This window comes from Stegostoma tigrinum, chromosome 24 (assembly GCF_030684315.1).
Source record: "Stegostoma tigrinum isolate sSteTig4 chromosome 24, sSteTig4.hap1, whole genome shotgun sequence".
NCBI lineage: Eukaryota > Metazoa > Chordata > Chondrichthyes > Orectolobiformes > Stegostomatidae > Stegostoma > Stegostoma tigrinum.
In genome coordinates this window covers 30,170,603-30,194,538 of record NC_081377.1, presented here as the reverse complement: position 1 = coordinate 30,194,538, position 23,936 = coordinate 30,170,603, and the positions used below count along the sequence as shown (strand labels likewise).

Below are 23,936 nucleotides of genomic sequence, written 5' to 3'. Positions count from 1 at the left end.
CATTGCAGCTTTGATGTCAAGGCTGTCACTCTCACTTTACCTCTGGAATCCAGCTCTTTTGTGCATGTTTGAACTGAGGTTGTAATGAGATCAGGAGCTGAGTGGCCCTGGTGGAGCCCAAACTGAGTGTTCGTGAGCAGGTTATTGGCGAGCAGGTGATGCTGAATAGCATTGTTGATGACAGCTTCCATCACTTTACTAGTAATGGAGACTAGAATGATGGGGTGGTATTTGGCTGGGTTGGATTTGTCTGGCTTTTTGTGTACAGGATATATGTGGGCAATTTTCCACATTGTTGAGTGGATACCAGTTTTGTAACTATAATGGGATGGCTTGGTGAGGGGAGCAGCAAGTTCTGTAGCATAAATCCTCAGTATTACTGCCAGAATTTGTCAGGTCCCATACATTTGTAGTATCCAGTGTCTCTATTCCTTTCTTGATATCATGTGGAGTGAACTGAATTGACTGAAGACTGGTATCTATAATGCTGGGGAACCACTGGAGGAGGCCAAAATGAATCATCCATTCATTACTTCTGGCTGAAGATTGCTGTGGATGCTTCAGCCTTATCTCTTGCAATGATGTGTCAGGCTTCTTCCTTCACTGAGAATGGGGATACTTGTAGAGTGTCCTCCTCCTGTGAGTTGTTTAATTGTTCACCACCATAAATGCTGGCCAGCCAGCAATGCCCATGTCCCATAAGTAAATAAATTTTAAAATGTGTGTTGCAGTCAGAATTGTAGGTTGTGATGGCATAGCGTCCGATATTCGTTCTATCACATGGCTGATCAGGAATATCTCCTTTCCTTAAACGCCATCACTGGCTCATGTTGGAAGGATTTTGTCAATTGATCTCAGCATATTTGGCCATTATGAATATACCTTTCTTGGCCATTAAAACCTGCAGTGGGATTGACACCCAGTCATTCTGGTCCAGTGGCTGAGATTGTGATGGTACCACGAGATGTCCTGGTGAGATTTGTAAACAAGGACAATCGAGTTACTTGTAATTGAGAGTTGGGGTTGTAGGGGGTTGTCTCCAGTGGTGTGGGTGGAAACCTGTTTGGACAGTTTCCGTGGTTATTAACATTGAGGAAAATCAGAATGTTATTCTAGTTATGCTCATGACTCACATGTCCAATTTTTAAGCCGTTAGATTGGCTTGAACACTTTTCAGGCAGCTGGGCAAATATGTGGAGGAAACTCCAGGACTTATATCTGCTGGTTTTTACAAACTTCATTCTTGGGGTGTCAATGTCGTTGGCTCTTAATAGATATTTTAAATTCAACAGCTGAAGAATCTTTGCAATTGATAAGTGGAAAGGATTTGTATTTTCTTTAATATCAGCCACATCTAAAATATTTCTGGACTCACCAAGCAAACCCAGCTAGGCCTATTCTTCATTTCACTCCTGGCTGCTGGATGCTTCATTCTACTCTTCCACCATCACATCCCCTGCTCTGAGAGTATCCCTATCCCCAAAAGACTGCACTTCTTCACAATCTCCTTTCCTGCTTTCAGAAGTATCCAGATAACCAAGCCCTACATTAACTTTCTAATGCCTTCCTCCCTCATTGTCAATGTTCACGATTGTCTACAAATCCTGTCAAAGCGCTTTCAAAATTCCCTTGATGCACAGTGAAAACAAAATTGTTTTTGTTGGGCATTTTGGACAGGATGTTTTCTACTCACCTTGATCGATTGGCAGTTATATAAAATGTTTAGCAACTTTATTTTTATTTATTCTTTCTGTGTAAGTTGTTTTTCTGAGTGTCACATGTGACTGCATCTCCGGGTCCTGCTTGTTCTCAGTTTCACGTTGCAAGTTTCTAATATGGGAAAAGTTATGTTGAGGACTAGGTTCCCCCACCCCCCACCTCAGCTATCATGTGACACTGGAAATCTTTATAAAAAGGACGAGCTGTCATGCACAGACAGAAAAGGAACAAGGAGTAATCTTATCACGACGCCTGAGCTCCACTGAATCTCTTCTGAAGAGGATACTAACACGGAATTTGTCTGAAAGCAACGAGAGTGACAGGGAGAAGAAAAAGGCAACGCAACTCAGCAGGTTTTTAAGTGGTGTTTGCTATATTTGGAGATGGAGTTCCAGCCGAATATTATCCGAGAATCCAGCACGATGGAGACACTGGAGAAGCAACTCATCTGCCCGATTTGTCTTGAAATGTTTGAAAAGCCGGTTGTGATCCTGCCATGCCAACACAATCTGTGCAGAAAATGTGCCAATGATGTATTCCAGGTTAGTGCTTTTAAGCTGTGTCCATTCAAAACTCGGCAAACTGGGGTTTCTTATCAGTGTTCCAAACTTTCAAAGACAGTAACATTTGGAAATGGGTAACTCCTTTCCAACTTTCTGTGGAGAGCTCTGACCACTTGCTGGGTTGCAGTAAGGCACAGATATTGACTTCAATCCTCTGTCCTAATATCTCAGTTGGTGGCTTGGTGTCAAGTATTGTTTAATATGACCCCTGTGAAATGCCCTGGGATGTTTGCACCATGCCACGAGTGCTATACAAATAGAACTTGGAGTTTTGCTGTCCCTCCTGTGTCCCCATACCTCACTTGCACCTGCACTAACTCCAATGGGAGCCATGGTTTAATTTCTCCCCATTTCCTCAGACCAAGGCCATTGAAGCCAATTGCAGCAACTCAACTGAAGTCTGAGATCAGCTAGTTGAACATAAACTTAAAAGTGAACCTGGACCGTGCACAGTCTGCACTATTGGCAGTTAAGAAAGACAGATTAGAAAGCTAGGATGTAAGGCAGAATTTGAATTCATTAACACTGCTCACAATGTCAGGTTGTCCCAAAGCATCTTATGATCAATGAAGTATATTTTTCAAGTAAAGTTACTGTTATAATATAGGAATGATCTTCAAGACTTAGGGAGACCTCTTTAATATAAAATTTAACAAACCTTTAGGTGAGTAAGTATTTCTGAAAATCTTTTAAAGCAGAAACTTTAAAAAGTGTGATATCTTTTGACATTATTTTTAAAAATGATGAGTAGGTATAATGTTGCATCCAGTTTTGGTACAGTGCTAACCTGTGAGCTTGTGCTAAACATTTTCTAGATACATATATGTATGTGCTTTTTTTAGGCTGCTAATCCATATTGGCAGGGTCGAGGTACCATGATTTCTGGAGGTAGGTTCAGGTGCCCATCCTGTCGACATGAAGTTATCCTGGACCGTCATGGGGTATATGGACTGCAGAGGAACCTACTGGTGGAGAACATCATTGATATCTACAAGGAAGAGGGAATCAGGTTAGCTTGGGGAACCATTTCATCTTCTGCATCAAGCTTGTTGTTCGGGTCAGAGGTACAGGTGGGTGATGGGAAGAGAAGATGGAAATACGTTTGCCAGGCTGGGAAAGTGATTATTATGATACGTCTTATGCATTGCTTGCAATGATGCCTCCTGGAGGTATTTGCTGAGATATCATGTGAACACATCAAGAACCCAAATCTTGTATTTTTCAGTTGAAGTGGGAATAAGTTCAGGGACAGTTGGACTGAGTTACAAAGATGCTAGCTCAGTTTGTTATATATTGTGTGTACTTCTACAGTTCTGTTACAAGTTCATATGTTTCCTTCTTTAATGGAAACTGCCCACGTGAACAACTCACAGTGAAGATTATGAAGGCCTTTGATGGAGCAGATATAGAGATGTTTCCACCTGTAAGGGAATCCAGAACCAAGGGTGTTACAAAATTAAGACATAGCTAATCAAACTGATATAGAATTGAGGAGCAGTTTCTTAACTCAGTGAAACTTGCTTCCATATGAAGTGGTTGAAGGAGATTATTGTAGATGGTTTTAAAGGGAAGCTAGATAAATACATCATGGAGAAAAACAAATAAAAGGATCTGTTGACATGGCAAGAAAGTAGGTTGGAGAAGGCAGTTGGGAGAAGGCCCACAATGAGTGTAAATGCCAGCAAAGATCTTATGTTCTGAATTGAAAAATCCTATGTAATAACATCCTTCAATTTATGTTAATATTACAATGCCTTCACTGGTAGGAGGGTGTAATTACAGTGTAACTAGTTTTAATAAGCACCAATTTTTAATAAACATTGTAAATGTGACCAGAGGAAGATAAAAAGTTCAAAGTATGTGGAGCAACTGTAAGATTTTTGATGTGAAATAGATGCTGATTTCACAAACCAGAAGGCCTTTAAAGTTTTCTGAATTTTATCATACTTTTCAGTGTAGATTAGGATAAAACAACTTTGCAGCTAATATAAAACATCACCTGCAATTTGAATTATTTTGAGTCTGCAAAGGTTGCGCTACATTAATTAGTCTATGGAGCAACAAGTGGTGTCCCTTCAAAAGCAATGATTTGTGTTTCAATCACTGTGGGGAATGACTGAGGGTTGGATAAGATGTGAAATAAAGGAAAATTACTTTTCCATTTCAGATTCTATTGGTAGAAAAGAAGGAATCGATTGACCATAGGGTACATATTTTAGATGAAAATCAGATGAAACAACATCTGAAGAACTTTTTTTTCACTCCCCATGTTAAGTTACAGTGACTTCCCACCGCATTCATATTCTCAAGGTCATCTGGGCAAGGTTTCAACTGGTAACGATGACACAAATGTTCTTTAGTCCAGCTGTTTCTAAATGTTTAAAAATAGTCGGTCAGTAACTACCCAGCTTTGCTGAGCTGTGCCTTTAAAAAACACTTGGCCATGAATGAAATTAGTTACATAAAAATGTCATAATACGTTGATATAAAACAGTATTTTTTAGAACGTCTAATAGTAAGAGATTTAATTTTATGAACAATGATCATCTCTGAAATGCAGCTCCAGCAAGAATAAATAATTTTAAAGAACTATGACCGTTTAAGTACCATTCAGTGATTGGCTTTCATCACCAGTGATAGGGAAGAGCTGGCACAATGAGGATAGGATTTTCATCTCAGTAGCTTGAACCCCAGAAGGACAAGGGCAGCAGCCACATGGGAATTCCATTGCCTGCAAGTTCCCTTCTGAATCCACTTCATTCTGACTTAGGCAAATATCACCATTCCTTCATCAGTGAATCAAAATTATGGAACAATACTGTGAGAGCACTTTCTTCACAGGCCATAGTTGTTAAAGATGAGGAACCACCATGACCCTTTTAAGGCCAAACAGAAGATGGACAATAAATGACAATCAAGCCAGCAATGTCAACTGGTTGCGAATGAATTTTTAAAACTCTCCCAGCCTTACATCCAAACCTACTGCTGCCCTCTAATTTGGGTTCACTGTTTAATGCACCTTCTCCACCACATCCAGACTCCCCTCCATGTTACATCTTGTACGTCTCACTTGGTGCAGATGCTTACTTCTTAATCCTGCTGTCTTTAAGCTTCCTTTTTACCCCACAGCCACTCAGCACATCCACCCATACCTTCCACTCCCTCCTCAAAATCATATACCTCCAATCATGTTATAGCTCACTCTCTTGTATTAGTTGTGTCAAAAGCCTCATGCATTTGCTGGGTGCAGGATGCACAGGTACTTAATGGCATTTGGGGTGGTGTCGGTTTATATCACTAAAACAAAAACAGGCACAATCACTCAATAGGAATTGAAGACAACTAGCCCTGAGTATTGGAAATCTGAAATCCAAACAGCAACATCTGGAAAAGCACAAACAGTTCATCAGCATCTGAAAGAAACAGGATATGTTTTGGTGCAATTACCTGGCTTTTCATTTTTGTTCTATGCGCACAGATCTACTGTGTGTCTTTAGAGATTTCCGTTAAGATACATTTAAGGGAAAGGTGGATAAGGTGAAGGGAGAAGACAGGGATAGCTTGAAATGAATAGGGGTGAGGAAAAGCTCACATGGAAAATAAACACCACCAGAGGCCAGAATGGGCAAACAACCTGTTTCTGTGCTGCAAACTCCATGTAATTCACATCGTTCCTCTAATATTTCCTTATGATTGACAACATACTGATGAACGTATATCTGCTCCTTTGACATACAGCCGACCCTTAAAGAAAGGCAATCAGCCCATGTGTGAAGAGCACGAAGATGAAAAGATCAACATTTACTGCATCTCTTGCCAAGTTCCCACCTGCTCAATGTGCAAGGTCTTTGGTGCCCACAAGGACTGTGAGGTGGCTCCCCTGCAGAATGTATTTCAACAGCAAAAGGTGAGGAATGGTTCAGGAAGCGAAAGGAAGGACAGGCATGGGTCAAATCATTTAAAATCAATAAAGCTGACAAGTCATATTAACTGTGATAATGGGAACTGCAGATGCTGGAGAATCCAAGATAACAAAGCGTGAAGCTGGATGAACACAGCAGGCCAAGCAGCATCTCAGGAGCACAAAAGCTGACGTTTCGGGCCTAGACCCTTCATCAGAGAGGAGGATGGGGTGAGGGTTCTGGAATAAATAGGGACAGAGCGGGAGGCGGACCGAAGATGGAGAGAAAAGAAGATAGGTGGAGAGGAGAGTATAGGTGGGGAGGTAGGGAGGGGATAGGTCAGTCCAGGGAGACGGACAGGTCAAGGAGGTGGGATGAGGTTAGTAGGTAGGAAATGGAGGTGTGGCTTGGGGTGGGAGGAAGGGATGGGTGAGAGGAAGAACAGGTCAGGGAGGCAGAGACAGGCTGGGCTGGTTTTGGGATGCAGTGGGGGGAGTGGAAGAGCTGGGCTAGTCATATTAACTACTCCTTTAAAATGTACAATCAAAGCACTGGGGTTCATTTTAATGAGGATTGGAATTCAATGCAGAGAAATTATCTTAAACTTGCTTAGAGCTTTGGTTCGACCACATGCATAGCTCTGGCCATGAAATAGTGGGATAAAATGATATAAAAGCATGCATCTGATAAGCCAAGTGACTGCATTCCATGTCATAATGAATCCATAACCTGACAGGAAAGAGAAGGGAATTGAGGAAATGTAGCTGAGGAATGGAAAACAATAAGACAGGAAATTTGTACGTAGCGTTTGGCTCAAATGGCATGCAAACGTAAACCTGTTGTGTTCAACCAGAATAAAGTAGCAATTAGCAACACCCGGGCAACAAGGGGTTAACATAACCTTGTGCATAAACCCTCTTGATGCTCTGGCTAATTTTAGTACGTGTGTCGCAGTGCGACAGCTGGGCTGGGGGGGAAGTGAGGAGAGAATTCTTCACAGCTATGGTTTCCCACATTTCAGCTTGTCTGCCTGCTTACTTGGAGAAATTTAAGCTGCATTGTACTTTGCAAAACCTGCTTTGGTCTCCTTGAATTGTATGACAGTGCCATCCACAGCTGCACAGCGGGTCGCAGATATGATCAACTGTGACCATACGCTTCCTCAGTCAGACTGACAAAAATGCTGGGAGAGTTATTTTTGTTTGAGGGTCACTGTAGAAGCACTCGAGCTTGTCCAAACGCTGTCAGTTTCCAGCTGGATTCAATGATCATAACCAGGAAAAGGGCCCCTGGTTGGATTTCCCCTCTGCTGAACTGTCGGGCAGACAAACCAAATGTACTGCCACCATGTGGCTGAACTCTGCTACCTCAGGCCTGGCCTGTGGGCAAACAGAGTACCGACCTCTCCAACCCCCACTGGGGAGCACAAGAGCTATGTTATTATCACAGTTAGGTTGGAAAGTAGCAGTAAATGCAATGTGGGATCCTAGTAAAAAGACAGCTTAGAAATGAATGTAGGAACAAAAACAGAAGTTGTTGGAAAAGCTCAGCAGGTCCGGCAGCACCTGTGAAGAAAAAAAATCAATGTTAATGTTTCAGTTCTGGTGACCCTTCCTTGGAACTGAGGAAGTTTAGGGAAAGCCCAGTTTTGTGGGAGGGTCAGTGGACCTGAAACAATAACTCCGATCCTTTCTTCACAGATGCTGCCAGGCCTGCTGAGCTCTTCCAGCAAACTTCCATTTTTGTTCCTGATTTACAGCATCTGCAGTTCTTTTGGTTTTTAATTGGAAATGAATGTACTGGCTGTATCAGTCCTCTATATTGAAGTATATTGGATGAATTGGACCAGTATGTCTCATTCACCAGGGTTACTGGCTTTCCTTCTCGGGCATAAACTACTTCTGTCCTACAGAGAAGAATTGGCTGTTGATTTCACTTCAGGGCTCGTATCAAGGGTGTATTACAATTGTTAAAATGCTATGCCATAACATTTTCAAAATGCTAACTTATTACCTAGTTACTCAGATTGTATATTATTCTATAAGCAAGAGAAACAAGTTTCTTGTTAAATTTTAGTTTGAAAGCATTGGCATTATTTTTGCTTCAACTTGTCTGTCCTTTAATTGCTGTGAGTCACTGGGCCAGGAAGGACTTGCATTTCTTTTGCAGCTTTCATGATCTAAGAACATCACGAAGTGTGTTACAGAAATTCCATACTAGTAAAGTGCAGTCACTGTTATATCACAGGAAATACAACAAATAACTAATGCACAGAAAGTTCTCAGAAACTAAAATGTGATAAAGACCAGGTAATATTTTCATTCACTTAAATTAATCAGCAGTAACTGGATATCAAGGCGAACTATCCTATTGTTCTTCTATTGAAACAATGGCAGGGCTTCAGGCACATCTGAAGGTCAGCACCTCTGACAATGCAGCTCTCCTTGAGTACTGCACCAGAATGTCAGAATAGATTTTTGTTCAGTTGCCTAGAACAGATTTGAACCCCGGCCCTTCTAGGGAATCAACGTGCTACTCACTGAATCATGGCCATCCCTAGTCAGTCTGTCATAGGTAGCTATTGTTAACTTTTATTGAGTTAGAAGTGACTACATTCACATCCTCTAGAAACGTACCTGATCCTTTCTGCTCTGGGGCCCATACTGGTACTAAGATGTAGCAAAACCTGACCATCTTTTGCCAATTGCAGAAATGTTTGCAGAATAGAACTGATTTCCTATTTCAGACCCTATTCTACCTATTACAGGATAGTGAATTATTTAAAACTGTCTGTTCTTCTGACATGTATGTTCTCCTTGTGTTTCCGTAGACAGAACTGACTGATGGAATTGCGATGCTTGTGGCTGGCAACGACAGGGTCCAGGTTATTGTTGATCAATTGGAAGAGACATGCAAAAGCATTGAGGTACAGTATAACTGACAGAGAATTCTGAGCAGTGGGTCTCTTAAATAGAATGCCTGCATTCTTCCTTCATATTTGTGGTAATGCCCATCATCCCTAATTAGTAGAATTGCTCACATCTCTTCTAAAATAGCTCATGTAAAATAAACCAGTTTTAAAAAAATCCCAAGAATTTTTTGCTTGTGTATTGTGTGTAATACAGTTTTTATTATGACTCTTTGTGGAGGGCTGAGTAAATAATACAAAGTTAACAGGATTCTTCACTAAGGAGGAATTAGACTCTAAAACTTCCTAAAATGTACCACTTTGCCTATTCTTTTGGCCACTTGTTTAAATACCATCTTAAACTTTGTCCTTTACCAGCAATCAGTAAAGTGCTTTGTGATGTTTTACTATGTTAAATGTGCTAAAAACATGATAGTGTTAACAATAAGTATAAAATAATGTATGTAAGGAACTGAATTCCAGCCATAGCAAGGCTACTCTGTGACAATTCATTAATTAAAAAGGAAAACAATACTGACTAAGATTAGCTTAGGTGCATAACTAAAAGTTAAAATGAATTGATGATGATAATTTATTTGAGACTGAGTAATGGAGAAGCATTCCACAACTGGCTCTCTCAATTTGGAAGGTGCCTGTTACAGACTGGTCATTAATTGGATTTTTGCCTTCATCATTCGGAGCAACACTTGTGGTGACGAAATGGAAACGTAGAAAATACAAGCAGGAGTAGGCCATTCAGCCCTTCAAGACTGCTCCACTATTCAATATTATCTGATCATTCAACTTCGAATACTTTTACCATTTTTTCTGACACCCTTTGCTCCCTTAGCCTGAAGAATTATATCTGACTCCTCACTGAAAACATTCAATGATTTGGCCTCAACCACTTTCAGTGGCTACGATTCCATAACCTCACCACTCTCTGGGTGAAGAAATTTCTTCTCATCTTAGTCTTAAATGGCCCATTCTGTATCCTTAAACTGTGACAATTGTCTGCATAAAAAATACTCACTTCTGGAGAAAATCCTGAGTCTATGCTCCAACACTAGTAACTGATTAATTAGTGGATTCAACAAGGTATTCGCAAACCATGTGCGATCTAAGCAGAGCTGGCTGTCTCTCAGGTGAAATAGAAGGACTGTGTTAACAATTAAGTGAAACTGGTGACATCTGCTGGACAAGCATGTACTTTGTAGCATATGCTAAAAGTTTCTTCTTTCCTCAGGAGAACAGCAGACATCAGAAACACTTGCTCATGGAACAGTTTGACAAGTTATACACTATTCTGGAGCAAAGGAAAAATGACATGCTTCAATCAATTACAAAAGAACAGGAGGACAGAGTTGCATTCATCAAAGATCTGATCAGGCAGCACAAAGAGCATCTAGAGGCATCTTCTAAACTGATAGAAAATGCAATTCAATTCATGGAGGAACCTGGAATAGCTTCCTTTCTCGTGGTAAGAGACATTTACAGTTTGTATTGCCTTCCCCAAACAGACTCACCGCTGTGATGTTCTGCTCAGTAATGCACAGTTCCACTTATGGACATAGTTGTGAGTTGCTATTGGATTCTATACCAGCACAAAGCCTATTGCTTACATCCGGGCAGTTCATCACACAATATTAGTGATAACAAGGTGTAGAGCTGAATGAACACAGCTGGCCCAGCAGCATCAGAGGAGCAGGAAAGCTGACGTTTCAGGCCCTGGACTCTTCTTCAGAAATGGGGGAGGCAGAGGAGGTTCTGGAATAAATAGGGAGGTAGTGGGGGAGGTCAATAGAAGATGGATCAAGGAGAAGATAGGTGGAGAGGAGACAGACCGGTCAAAGAGGCGGGGATGGAGCCAGTAAAGTAGGTGTAGGTGGGGAGGTAGTTTGGAGATAGGTCAGTCCAGGGAGGACGGATAGGTGAAGGGGCGGGTTGAGATTGGTAGGTCGCAGATGGGGGTGGGGCTTGAGGTGGGAGGAGGGGATAGGTGGGAGGAAGAACAGGTGAGGGAGGCAGGGACAAGCTGGGCTGGTTTTTGGCTGCGGTAGGGGGAGGGGAGATTTTGAAGCTTGTGGAAGTCCTGAAACACAATACCACTGGTGGCTTGAGGAGTAGCATTTTCGCCTGAGTCCTATTACACTTTATGCACTAAAAATCTACCTCTCTGTCCCTGAAGTGTGAAGTGCAATTCTAACCCACAACTACCGCCCAAATCCACAGTAAACAACTCCATAGAGTTTCCAATGTTGCAATCTCCCCTCGTCCAGATACGGTTCAGTACCATACAGAGTCAAACCACTGAAGGTCTTCAGGAAGCTGATAGTACTTAATATTTATATTCCCAACGTCTTACCCCTGATGCTGCTAACTACCTCCCAAGAAATCTGTTAAACGTATAAAATGTCTTTCACAAGACAGGAGAGAGATCAGATGCAAGTCAAAGTAGAAGCTGATATTTTGCTCTAAATGCACTATCAGATTTATCACTTACTGTGAAAGATTTCCTTTACATTACAGGATGAAATCTTCAAATAACTAATCAATTTTCTATTCCTTTCCACAGAATGCAAAGAAACTCTTGGAAAAGTAAGTTATCTGAGTTTAAATGAACATGTGTCTCATTACATGTTTTTTTGAAAAGATAAATTGTTTATTATCCAGCATATATTACTCAATTATCCCTTCCGTTTTGGAGATGAAAGTATTAAATCTAATGATCAATTGGATCAACTGAACGTTGTCAAGATTCATTTGACCTTTTTTGGGACATGGTTTGTGAGAGCTGTTTGCTCTCCAATATCATGATCAGTGAGTCAAAATAGTGAATGTTAGACAAGCGGATTTACAGGGGAAGGCATCACGACTGAATCTCACCCTGTCCACACCAACATTTGCCTTCCAATGAAAGTCAATTGACCTTGCAGTAATACAGAAAAGAAAGATCTTAGAACCATAGGATTGCATTAATATAGCACAGTTCATTCCTTTGGTAGGTCCCAAAGTGCATTACAGGCCTTTTTATGAAGTGAAATCTTTTATGTGTTGCAAGGAAATGCATCATGTGATGCGTGTACAGCAAAATTACACAAATGATGATGTCAATTGACAGGCCATCTACTTTTGCTGGCATCAACATAGACTGGAAGATCTCTTCTGCGCTGGAATCTTTTATGAATTACTCTACAAATAAAGGGCTGAACAATCAACATTAGTACCATTGACATTGTCTCTTCCTAGAATATGCAGATAAATACTGGAATAGGATTTGAACTCATAACTTTCTGGGTTGAGGCAGGCTGGAGGTGCTGGAATGTTACAATTGGTCCAAGCAGTCAACAGTTTAAAATTGGGAGTCCTAGCTGTTCTTTCCCTCTCTGCTAGCCCAGGCTATGTGCCTGAACATTATGCTCCCTTCCAATCACAGAACTAGGGGAGGTCAGTTCATAAATTGGAGCTATTTATCTGTATGATTCCAACATTTTGTAGTTATTCTTTTTTCTTCATTTTGATCCAAGCAGTTTCAGTTAGCATGTCTATTTAGAGAGAGGGTGTAAGAAATGAAAATACCACTTCTGTAAATTTTAGGCACAGTTTGGGAGAGGGGAAGGTTCTTTACACTTGGAGCTGTATAAATAGAGATACACACTACTTTAATAGTTGAATGTGAATAATTAACTTTTAACCTCTTGCAATACATATAATGCAAGCATTAATGTTCATGAAAAACCCAAGCTACAAAGTAGTTTGACATCCCTGGAGTTCCGGCCAACATTTCTCTTTCATGGGTGTCAGCTGTCATTCAATTGATGACATTTTCACCTCTAAGTCTCATGATTTAAGCCCAGCTCCAGAATCATAAACACATTCCAGTGCAGTACTGTGGGAATGCTGACCTGTCAAGAGGGGCTTAATTAGGTAGTGAACTGAGGCCCTCTCTATGATCAGGTGGACATAAAAGATCTCATTGCACTATTTTGAAGAAGAGCAGGGGAGATCTCCCTGGTTTCTTTGTCAATATTTATCACTCAGTCAACATCACAGAAACAGATTACCCAGTCATTAGCACATTGCTGTTTGTTGGAGTTTGCAGAGCAGGGACGCACACTGCATTTCCAACGTTCTGAATGTGACTGCATTAAAGCACTAAGATATCTGTGGGTGCTCATGAAAAGTATTTTGATAATATGGGCCTGTCTTTCCTTTTAACCAATACCACCAAAACCAAAGATTCTCACCCTTTGTCTATTCAAGATCCTGTACATACAATATAGCTGCACATAAATGCAGACTGATAGAATGATAAGCACAGAAACAGGACAATGTGGTCATTTATCTTTGGACACCCTTTGCATGAGATAAGGCTCTGTATAACTATACATTTATAGAACATTATAGGACAGGGTGAAGCCATTCAGCACATCAAACCTGTGCCTGCTCTTTCTTCAGAATCCTGTAATTTTTTTTCTCACATTTTCAAAGAAGTCAAAGTCACAATCAAATCAACTTCTACCATCCTTTCAGGCTGGTACACCAGATCATAACAGCCCTCTGCAAAGAAAAAGGTCTCCTCAATTTCTTTAGTTCTTTCATCGAATTGAAATGCACTGATGATAAAAGGAATTGTGCAGGTTCGGTTTAACATTTATGAACACAAAAAGAAAGAGCCACTGGAGGAAGCCATACAGCCCTCTGGGCCTGCTCTGACATTCAATAAAGTCACGGCTGATCTCCTACTTCAGCTTCACGTTTCTGCTTAATCATCTATCTCTTGATTACCTTACAGCCTAAACACATCTAAGTTATTTTCTTCATTCAAATTTCAGGATCGTTGATGCCTCCAGAACCTCCCACATACCAGAATATGAAGACGGGTTTGAAAATATGGACCAATTTTCAGTGGATCTGGAAATGGCAGAGGAAACCCTGAAGAATATAAGATTTGGAATAGGTATTACCATTGTATGTATTACCATTGTATATATTGGTATTTGGCAAAAAGTATATATTGTGGGTGAGGACAGTAGTTCAGTACAATGAGCATTCAATCCTGGGGACCATAGACACGCTATAACTCAAATGTTATTCAGAATGGACACAGGAACTGGTTTCAATTCAATTCTATTGGAAGGAACTTCGGAACAGGTGGAGGGCATTCATACATTGTAACCTGTTCCACTATTCAATTTGATCATGACTAATCTTTGTCCTAACTCCTATCTAACTATTCCCATCCAGCTAACTAGGAGAGTTAGTGGTATTATTGCTAGACTGGTCAGAGACACTGCTAATGTTTTGTAATTAGGTGTCTAATGATGACTGTGAAACGATAGCCGATTGTTGAAAAAATTGACCTGCCTCATGAATGTCCTTTAGGGAAAGAAACTGCCACCCTTATCTGGTCTGACCTACACATGGCTCCAGACCCTCAGCAATGTGGTTGACTTTAAACTTCCGTCTGTGTTGTTAAGCTGGGTAATAAATACTGGCCTGGCCAGCGATACTCAAATACTGTCAATGAACATATAAACAGGTCTTCAACCCTAAAGCTTTAATACAACTAGGAAGTGAATTTTGGCTGATAATTGAAATGTGGACATGCCCTGGTGGCTAAGCCCAATCATTTCATGTCTTGGTCTCAACATTTGTCAGTGAATAGCAACCAAATGGCAGGAATTCAGTCTGATTTACCCTCTCTTAGATCTCGGGGCACTGTCAGAAATGGCTACTCTTCTGTTCCTGTCCTTAGTTGTACTCAGCTAACTCAGTACAGACCTCAGATTGAACCTTGGATCTCACAGAATGGTACAGCCCATAAAGATAACCATCATAACATGGCTTTGTCATTGGCCTGAGGGATAGTAAGTAAACAATTGTATTAGTTTATTTTCTTATGGGATGTTGCCAGTGAAATCAGCATTTGTTGCCCATTCCTAATTGTTCTGGAACTGAGTGGCTTGGTTAGGCATCTCATAGAGCAATTAAGAATCAGCAGCGTTGCTGTAGGTCTGGAGTCACAAGTAGGTTAGATCAGGCAAGGATGGCAGTTTTCTTTCCCTAAGAGATTTTAGTGAACTGGATAGGTCTTAATGACAACCAATGATATTTCATGGTCATCATTACTGAGACTAGCTTTCAATTTCAGGCTTTTTAATTGAATTCAAATTCTACCAGCTTTTTTCAATCCATGCCATAGCACAATAGCTTGGGGCTATAGATTACTAGGCAATAAACATTACCACTTTGTCACCATCTCCCATTTTTAAAAGGTATTTCTAAGAGATGTAATATGTTGACAGTTAAACAAAACATTTTCCTCATAGAATTATAGGATAATACAGCACAGAAGCAGGCCTGTTGGTTCATCAAGCTTGTTCTGGCTCTTTGAAAGTGATGTTCAGTTAGAATCATTCTTACTTTCTCAGTGAAATTACCAACTGAGATCAGGGTTTTTGCCAACAATGTTTTTCTTTTGGTGTCTAACTGATCTGATTTTTGATCAGAACATAAGCTACGAATGCTGTAGGGCCATTGCACAAATCTTTAATTCAGAAATTAGCTCAATATCTACCCAAATATGTCTAAATAGTACAAACTACCAGTCTTCATGTGCTACACTGAGAAAGAGGAGTGACAGATATAAATGTTCTCTCTCTCCAGATGAGGAAGAGATAGAGGAAGAAGTGGAGACTGAGGAGGAGGATATAGTGGAAGATCAAGCTGATGGTGAGGAAAAACAGTTCTCTACTCGGATCAGACTGAGTTGTCTCTCACTGAATTACTCTGGCACAGCTAGCTGGCATGTTGGAAAGAGGCCACCAGAGGTCTTGAGTGGAGTGGGATTAACAAGATCATCTTCAGTACAACAAAATATAAAAAGTGGTTATTTAGTGAGCAATATCTCCTGAACAACCTCTCACTTTGTATTTCCATAAACTAGACAGCATCCGAAATTCTGGTGCCTGAACCCTAACTCTCACTCTAGGAGTGCAATTTTCCCTTGGTCAAAAAAAGGAAGTGTGGAGGCAAACATGTTAAGAGAGAACGAGCTTTCTCAGTCTATTGCAAGCCTTGACACTGGTGTCTTGGGCTAGAAGAAGCTGCTGGACAGAGGCCCAGCAGTTTCTGGATCTTAAGGACCACTGGTGAAAGAAATTTCCTCAGGGATCCAGCAGGATGAAGTTCAATAAATTTTATCCTGTTCTTGTGGGCCAAGGCTGGCCAGAATGTGGAGCTCAGATGTAAGAGCAGGGAAATGACTGTCAGAGCCCACTGCTTTGGACCACATCTATGCCTGCTAGATTTGAGTAAATGGAGTACTCCCCAGCCCCTCTTCCTCCATCACCTGGCAGTCAGGTCACTCCGGTTTCTCACTAGCTACCTTTTCTCCTCTGGCGAATTGAGGCCTTCAGATGGTCAATTATTGACAATGTAAAGGCCTTGATTAGTGAGTGGTCAAGAAGGTTATCACACATTTTCATGCCTAGAACCTAATTAGTGAGGAGGTAAGAAGGTGTAGAGTACCTTGTCATAGCCAACTCACCTACTTAGTCCCCCTTCTCCCCACCACTCTCTCATGAGGAGGGAAAGTTGCACTCTAAGTCCTGCTCACCCAGCACGGGTTCAGTCTGAGACAGTGACCAGGGAGAGTGGTGAAGGTAGTGGCTATTTCCAGAAGGGTGAATGTTGATGGCAGCACCCATTCCTTCCTTAATACAGAGCTGGTCAATCTGATGCAGTGCTTCCTTTTATGGCTTAGCCAGATTTTGCCTCACTCAGGTGCAACCAGTATTTATAAGTTAATTGCACATTGAACAACAATGGGTTAACAGGAGAGTTCTTACTTGGTCATTGCTCACTTCACCAATCACTGTAAAAATTTCATTATACTGTCAATTGTTCGGTTAAACTTATTGACTGGTCATACTTTTCCCACTTCTGGTTTTATAGACTTCCGTTATTGGCTGTAGTTTCACCTCTGGAAAGTGCAGATATGTTTGTGTCATTGTTGACAAATGGCCCTGTCAAGGGATTTTGCAGCTATCTGGTATAAAAATAACAAATGCTCTCCAGGTCTATGAGATGTGAGACACTGCAGTCACATTGCAAACCAGGTTTCTGGTCTAGCAAGTGGGATTAACAAGATCATCTTCAGTACAACAAAATATAAAAAGTGGTTACTTAGTGAGCAATATCTCCTGATAGCAAGTCTAGCAAGCTACAACACAAACTGGGAGCTGGAAAATTGGCAGGGTGTGTGTGGGTACAATTTTGGCGAATGAGATTTCCCAAACCCACTGGGAACATCTACCACTGCCCATGATGGTGGGCTTTGAGGGATTGAAGGGGACACTGTTTATGATGTTTTGACATTGGCAGCCACTGGGGTTGCATTTCAGCTGGCAACCCGATGCTCTGATGTGCAGGTGACGGTGTTGGATTGGGGTGGACAAGTCAGAAATCACACAACGTCAGGTTATACTCCACCAGATTTATTTGAAATCACAAGCTTCACCAGACGAAGGAGCAGCGCTCCGAAAGGTTGTGATTTCAAATAAACCTGTTGGACCATAACCTGATGTTGTGTGATTTCTGAATCTGAAACTCAGCAATGGTTGGGGCTTCCAGCAGAGACAGATGAGGGATGCTGCAAGGGTTATGAGAAATTCTGAGCAAGGGAAATAGCATAGTGATAATGTTTGTTTCATGCTCTGTCCTACAGACCAGCAGTGACGCCATTGTGGTGATGACGTGGAATGTCTTTTGTGAATTCTTGGGATTATCTCACTCCCCCTGAATCACAGACAGCTGAAGAAGAAGTCCAACTTGTTCAACAATTTTCTTTTTGTTCATAAAACTGTCTTTAAAAAAAAACAAAAACAAGTGTTTTTATATGGTGCAAAATTAAGGGTTTTGTACATTTTATATCTTATTTTTGTATATAATACAATGGGTTGATAATTCATTGTATTTTTTTTAAACAATGAGACTTAGCATTCAGCATAGCTTAAGTCCACCATCTGCAATATGTCTGCTATTCCATTAGATTTTTACTTGAAGCACTACATTGTCGCAATCCCCAGTTAGTGATAGGCAAAGATGCTTCCATAAGTCACTAGTTCATGGACTTTTTTGCTTGTAAATCCCCTTTGCAAATGGTTTCAGTCATCACAGACCCCTTCGTCCTATCTGAATTCTCACAGTATAAACTTCTTTCATTTTGGCATTTCTGCAAGTAAAATTAATTTGTATCCCCATTAAAGGGCTTTGTAGCTTTTCTCTAGTTCTGACTTAAAGCCCAGTTGCATCACTGATTGATTGTCTTTCTGGATCCTCTGGACAAGGTTGATGTAGCAACTCCTTCATACCCTTTCCTGAGTTCAGACCCAGGAACCCATTCCTGGTCCCTCCATTATCTCTTACCTGCACTGTTGGGATTTTCAGTCTGTCCAAATCCCTGCTAATCCTATTACAGTGAGTGAACTCTCAGATTTGTCCCTCCAGAAGATCCAAAGCAACCAAAATAATAGCCAACAGTGTATGCCAGGCTCACATCATCACAGCAATAGATCCCCTTTACCTTCTTTCCCACAGTACCTGAAAAGACTTTATTAAATCCCTGGGACCCCAGTTTGAGAACCACAGCTCTCAGTATCACTAAATGAAAACTGAATGCATTAAAGGCGGCAAATGTAGAGCAAAGAAACAAGGAAATATTAAAACTATCAGATCATTCTAAAAAATTAAATGAATTAACGCTGGAGACTTGAAATAAGAAATAGAAAATGGTGCAAGTAGGTGGCAAGTCAATTACTATTTTGAAGAACAGATTTTTAGTCGTAGCAGATTCCTGAGATGTCAGTTTAAAAGCTCCATTATGATAGTCACTTCATTTTCATGCCTGTATGTTGTTTGAAATTATTCCATATCAATAAACTTATCTCTATATGACCTTCTCTGGTTTACCTCAATTTCTTGGATATTTTTAGCTGTTTTCTTTTTCAGTGCTTCCCACTCTTCTAATAACTGGTTTGTGATGAAGTAAAAAATTTCCAGGCAAAATGTGCAATCGCCTTTGATCAATTTATTGATCTTCCATATTATCATGTTCAGGACTAGACATATCACCTTAGGAAGACCAGAATGGCCTCAAACATCAATCACCAGAAAGATAAAAGAAAAATCAAAATTTGCTGAAAAACATCAGCAGGTCTGCCTGCATCTGTGGAGAGAAAGATGAGTTAACATTTTAAGTCTAGAGACACTTCTTCAGAAACAACACCAGAATGATAGGTTGTCTTCAGGAGTTAACTTATGAAGATATGTTATGTCGATGGTAAGTAGTTACTTCTACTGCCTGGAGTCTAGAAAACATATGCTTGTAGTATCAGGATGAAGGATTGACCACATACAATGGAGAGGAGGGGAATGGCTTCACTCAGAGAATCCTTTGAATCCACATCGCAGAGGGGTATGGATCAATCATCGATCAATTTAGTCATTGACTATTTTATGTAAAGTAATCAATAGATTTTGAACACGTAGGGAACCTAGAGATATGGGGATTAGATGGGAATTGCAGTTGGGGTAGACGATTAAGGTTGACTAGCTGAAGGCCTAATCCTGTTTCTATGTTCCATGTTCCTGGCAATGCAGGCTTCAGAGATGAATTTAATCATTCTGCCAACCACCAGAATGGTTGACCAGCAAATAGCAAGAAAGGTTCAGAGAGAAATTGATCAACTCAGGACCAGGTTTGGAAGATCAGCGAAGAAAATAAGAAAGCATGGAAATGATACAGAAAGGACTAAGCCAGAAGTGAGAAAAGGCCACTAGTGAAAAAAATAAAAGACTTGCATTTAAATAGCACCTTTCATGACCACAAGACATCTCAAAGCACTTTATAGCGAATGAAATAGTTTTGAAATGTAGTCACTGTTGAACTGTAGACATGTTGCAGCCAATTTACACAGAACAAACTCCCACAAACAGTAACCTGATAATGACCAGATAATCTGTTGAAAAAAAATTGCCTGACTTCTCAGATGATTCTCCAATATTTCTTGCCATAGCCCACATCATTCAAGCTTCTGTAAGATTTTACATCATAAGTGGTAAGAGAGCAAAACTACTCTAAGACATCTAGTCATAGTCACAGAGTCATAGAGTAATACAGGCCCTTCAGCCCAACTCGGTCCATGCTGACCCTGGTGCCCACTCAGCTCATTCCAATTGCTTGTATTTGGTCCATATTGCTCTAAACCATTCCCATCCATGTACCTATCTGAATGTTTTTTTAAAATGTTGCTATTATACTATTTGTCACACAGAAATTTCTCAAGAACTATTCCATTAACTTATCAATTCCAATAAACCACATGGAAACAAGAAAACAGAAACTGCTGATGAAACTCAGCTGGGCTGCAGCATCTGTGGGGAGAAAATGAAGTTAACATTTTGAATCTGGTGACTACTCATCAGAGCTAACAGCAGCAAGGAAAAAGTCGTATTCCTGCTGAAGATGGGGTACGGACAGAGTGGGGAGAGGTGAGCAGATAGATGGAGATGAAACCCAGAGAGACAGAGAGAGAGAGACATGTATATGAAAGGGGTGGGCAAATGAGGAAATTATTGATAGTAAGCCAGTACAGAAGAGAACTTGAATAAATAGATAAAAACCGAAAGAACTGCAGAGGCTGTAAATCAGGAACAAAAACAAAGTTACTGGAAAAGCTCAGCAGGTCTGGCAGCATCATTGAAGGGAAAAACAGAGTTAACATTTTGGGCCCAGTGGCCCTTCCTCAGAATAAATAGATAATGAGAGCAGACAGTAGTTGAGAATAGAAAGGCTATGCTGAAAGCAATCCATGTCATGACAGGACTGCATGTGGACGTAGGTGAAATAACAGGAAGACAGACTCATTCTCTGAAATTTTTCTCTGAGCTCTAGAGGCTGCAGGGACCCCAAGCAGAGGATGAGATGCTGTTCTTTGAGCTTGGACTGAGGCTAGCTAGAATACTGCTGCAGGCCTGTGTCTGAAGTGTTGCATCACAGGGATACCATGCAAACATTTCAGTTGCTGTCAATGCTCAAAGAACAACATCTCACTTTCCCTCATCTGACACCCCTTTCATATATTTTTCCCTGGGCTTTGACTCCACCTATCTGCTCATCTCTCCCCCATCCCCCATTCCCCAAACTCATCTTCAGCAGAAATACCACATTCTCTGAGCTGCTCAGTTCTGATGAAGAGTAAACCAGACTCAAAACGTTAACTGTTTTCTTCCCAGAGATGCTGCCACGCCTGCTGAGCTTTACCAGCAATTTCTGGTTTTGTTTCAGATCTTCAGCAACCATACTGTGAAAAGAAAAAGAAACAATTGAAAAGTCTAACAGATGAAGTTAAGTGTTGGTTATGAATCACTAGTCTACCAGTAACTTCACTAGTATTGAACAGCATGCATTTATCTGGTGCCTTACAAAAGTAAAAATATTCCAAAATTCACAGGAGAAATATCAAACAAAATTTTGTATCTATCAAGGTAAGAGATTTTAGAGCACATGACTGAGAAACTTTGTCAAAGAGGTTAGTTTTTAGGGTCTTCCTAAAGGAATGGGTCAGTGCACATTTCAGAGAGAAAATCTCAGATCAATTTGCTGCAATATAAAGGCAAAAGACAGGTTTTCATTGGATAAATTGCACAACTGAGCAGATCTGCTAGAATAGTTTCTGTTTTTGTCTTTCTCCCAGTGATGTCAGGCACATTCTTTCACAAGGAATGGTCATTTAAAACTAATAGAAATTGGGTGGTACCTTTGCAAACACTGCATGCTGAACAGTTAATATTTACAACGCTTGAGACTGTATTTCATAATGAAGAGTCCTTTCAACTTAGTGCTTTGTGGATTATATGGCCTTGGTCAACAGGGAAAATGACTAAAGGCCTCTGTGTAATTCTCAGTTCATGGAACTGACCAGTTGAAATGAACAGCATATCCACGTTGAAGGGGAAGTTAGATAAGTAGAGGGAGAAAATGAAGAGCAGAATAATATGCTGATAGGATGAAATGATCTAGAGTGGGAGAACGCCTGTGTGAAAATAAACAATGTCACTGGCCCTTTAGGCTCTATGGTTTGTTTGTGTTGCCAATTCAAAACACTGTTGCCTCAGTTCATTCACTACTGGAACTCTCATCCATGCATTTGTTATCCCTAGATTTGAGTAATAAAATGCCTTCTTTGCCAGTTTTCCATCTCTAGTAGTTAATACAACTCAAATTTGACTTCGTCAAAAGCTGCTTTCAATGTCTTAATTGCCCCAAGTAGAGGATAGTTATTACTGATCTGGTTGTCCTTAGTTGAAAATTTTCACCTTGGTTTTGTATCCCTTCAGGGGCCTTATCCATTCCTATTTTTGAACCTTTGGAATTCCTTACTCTAGAATGTCGTGGAAGCTGAACCATTGAGATTAAAGTAGACATTATAGATTTTCAGGCATTAAAGAAATTAAGGACTATGGGTTAATGCAGGAACATGGCTTTGAGGTAAATGATCGGTTACGATCTAGTCGACTGTCAACGTAGATTTGACAAATTAATGACATACTCTTGTTCTTACTTCCTACATTCCTTTTACTGTAACTCCCTCCAGCACAACTCTTTGAGATATACATTACGCTAGTAACTAGACTTCAAAACATACTCATTGTGTAAACATGTAAAGCACATTCAGATGGCTGGAGGTCATGAAAAGTTCACAATTCAAATATAAAAGTCTCTGTCTACGACACCCTCCCAATTCTAACTGTAGCCCATACATGATTTTAAGTAAACAAGGGGTGGAGCTGGATTAACACAGCAGGCCAAGCAGCATCCGAGGAGAAGGAAAGCTGATGTTTCAGGCCTAGACCCTTCTTCAGAACTCTTTCAGAATTCTCCCTCAATCTTCTTTTCAGATGCACCTTAAAATTTACCAGAATTTTGATCAGTTTTAGTAATATAGCATTACAGGACAGTTACAGCATAACACGTGGATATTCAACCTGTTGTGGAGTGCTAGCACCATGAAGGAGCATTTCGCCAAGTTCCACTCCCTGGCCATCTTCCTGCACACTTGCAAAATTTTTCTTTTTCAGCCAATGATCTCAATTGATCCTGGCTGCACCATTGTCACAGACAGTGCATTCTAGAGCGTAAACATTTACTCCATGAAAATGTATTTCCTCTTGTCATCATTGTTCCTTTTGTGGTTTAACTTAAATCTGATTGCTGTCATTCTCAATGGTGTCTCCCTATCTACTTTATCCAGACATCTTGTCACAGTGAATGTCTATCAAATCTCCTCTCAGACCTCTCTTCAAGGAGAACAGTTCCAATTGTATATCGTCTTAATGTGTCTCTTTGTCAAATGTTGTTTAATAATGTCACAGGAACATGTCAATTAGGAGGAGTTGGCAATTCAGTCACTTTTGATCTGCTGCCCCATTTAATAAGAACATGGATCATCTGATTATGATCATATTCATATTCTTGCCAACCACAATGCCCTATGACTTGCTTGTTAGCCAAGACTGTATTGACTTCTGCCTTAAAAATATTCAAAGACCTCGCTGCCACCTCTCCTGATGGAAGAGAGTTCCAAAGACTCAAGAACCTCTCCTTTTATCTTTAAACTGCATTCCCTAATTCTAGTCTCTCCCACATGCGGAAACATCTTTTCACCATCCACACTGTCAAGGTCTTTCAAGATCTTATGATTATCAATAAAATCACCTCTTATTCATCTAAACTGCAATTGATACAGGTCTGGTCTGTCCGACCTTTCCTCATAAGAT

The 23,936-nt window shown here is 40.5% G+C and overlaps 1 protein-coding gene across 2 annotated transcripts; it reads left to right on the top strand.

Moving 5' to 3' along the window:
• Positions 1–1,952: 1,952 nt before the first annotated feature.
• LOC125464822 (E3 ubiquitin-protein ligase TRIM63-like) lies at positions 1,953–19,025 on the top strand. 2 transcript variants are annotated; one of them, XR_007250100.2, is made up of 9 exons: positions 1,953–2,261; positions 3,125–3,291; positions 6,021–6,189; positions 9,015–9,110; positions 10,339–10,572; positions 11,668–11,690; positions 13,928–14,063; positions 15,762–15,827; positions 17,824–19,025. XR_007250100.2 is itself a non-coding variant. In XM_048557639.2 (9 exons), exons 1-9 carry the CDS (start codon positions 2,103–2,105, stop codon positions 17,832–17,834), a joined length of 1,050 nt encoding a protein of 349 aa, XP_048413596.1. In that variant the 5' UTR covers positions 1,953–2,102; the 3' UTR covers positions 17,835–19,025. The 2 variants fall into 2 exon arrangements, 1 of the variants encoding a protein (XP_048413596.1); XM_048557639.2 differs by having other exon boundaries at positions 13,928–14,052.
• Positions 19,026–23,936: the final 4,911 nt, after the last annotated feature.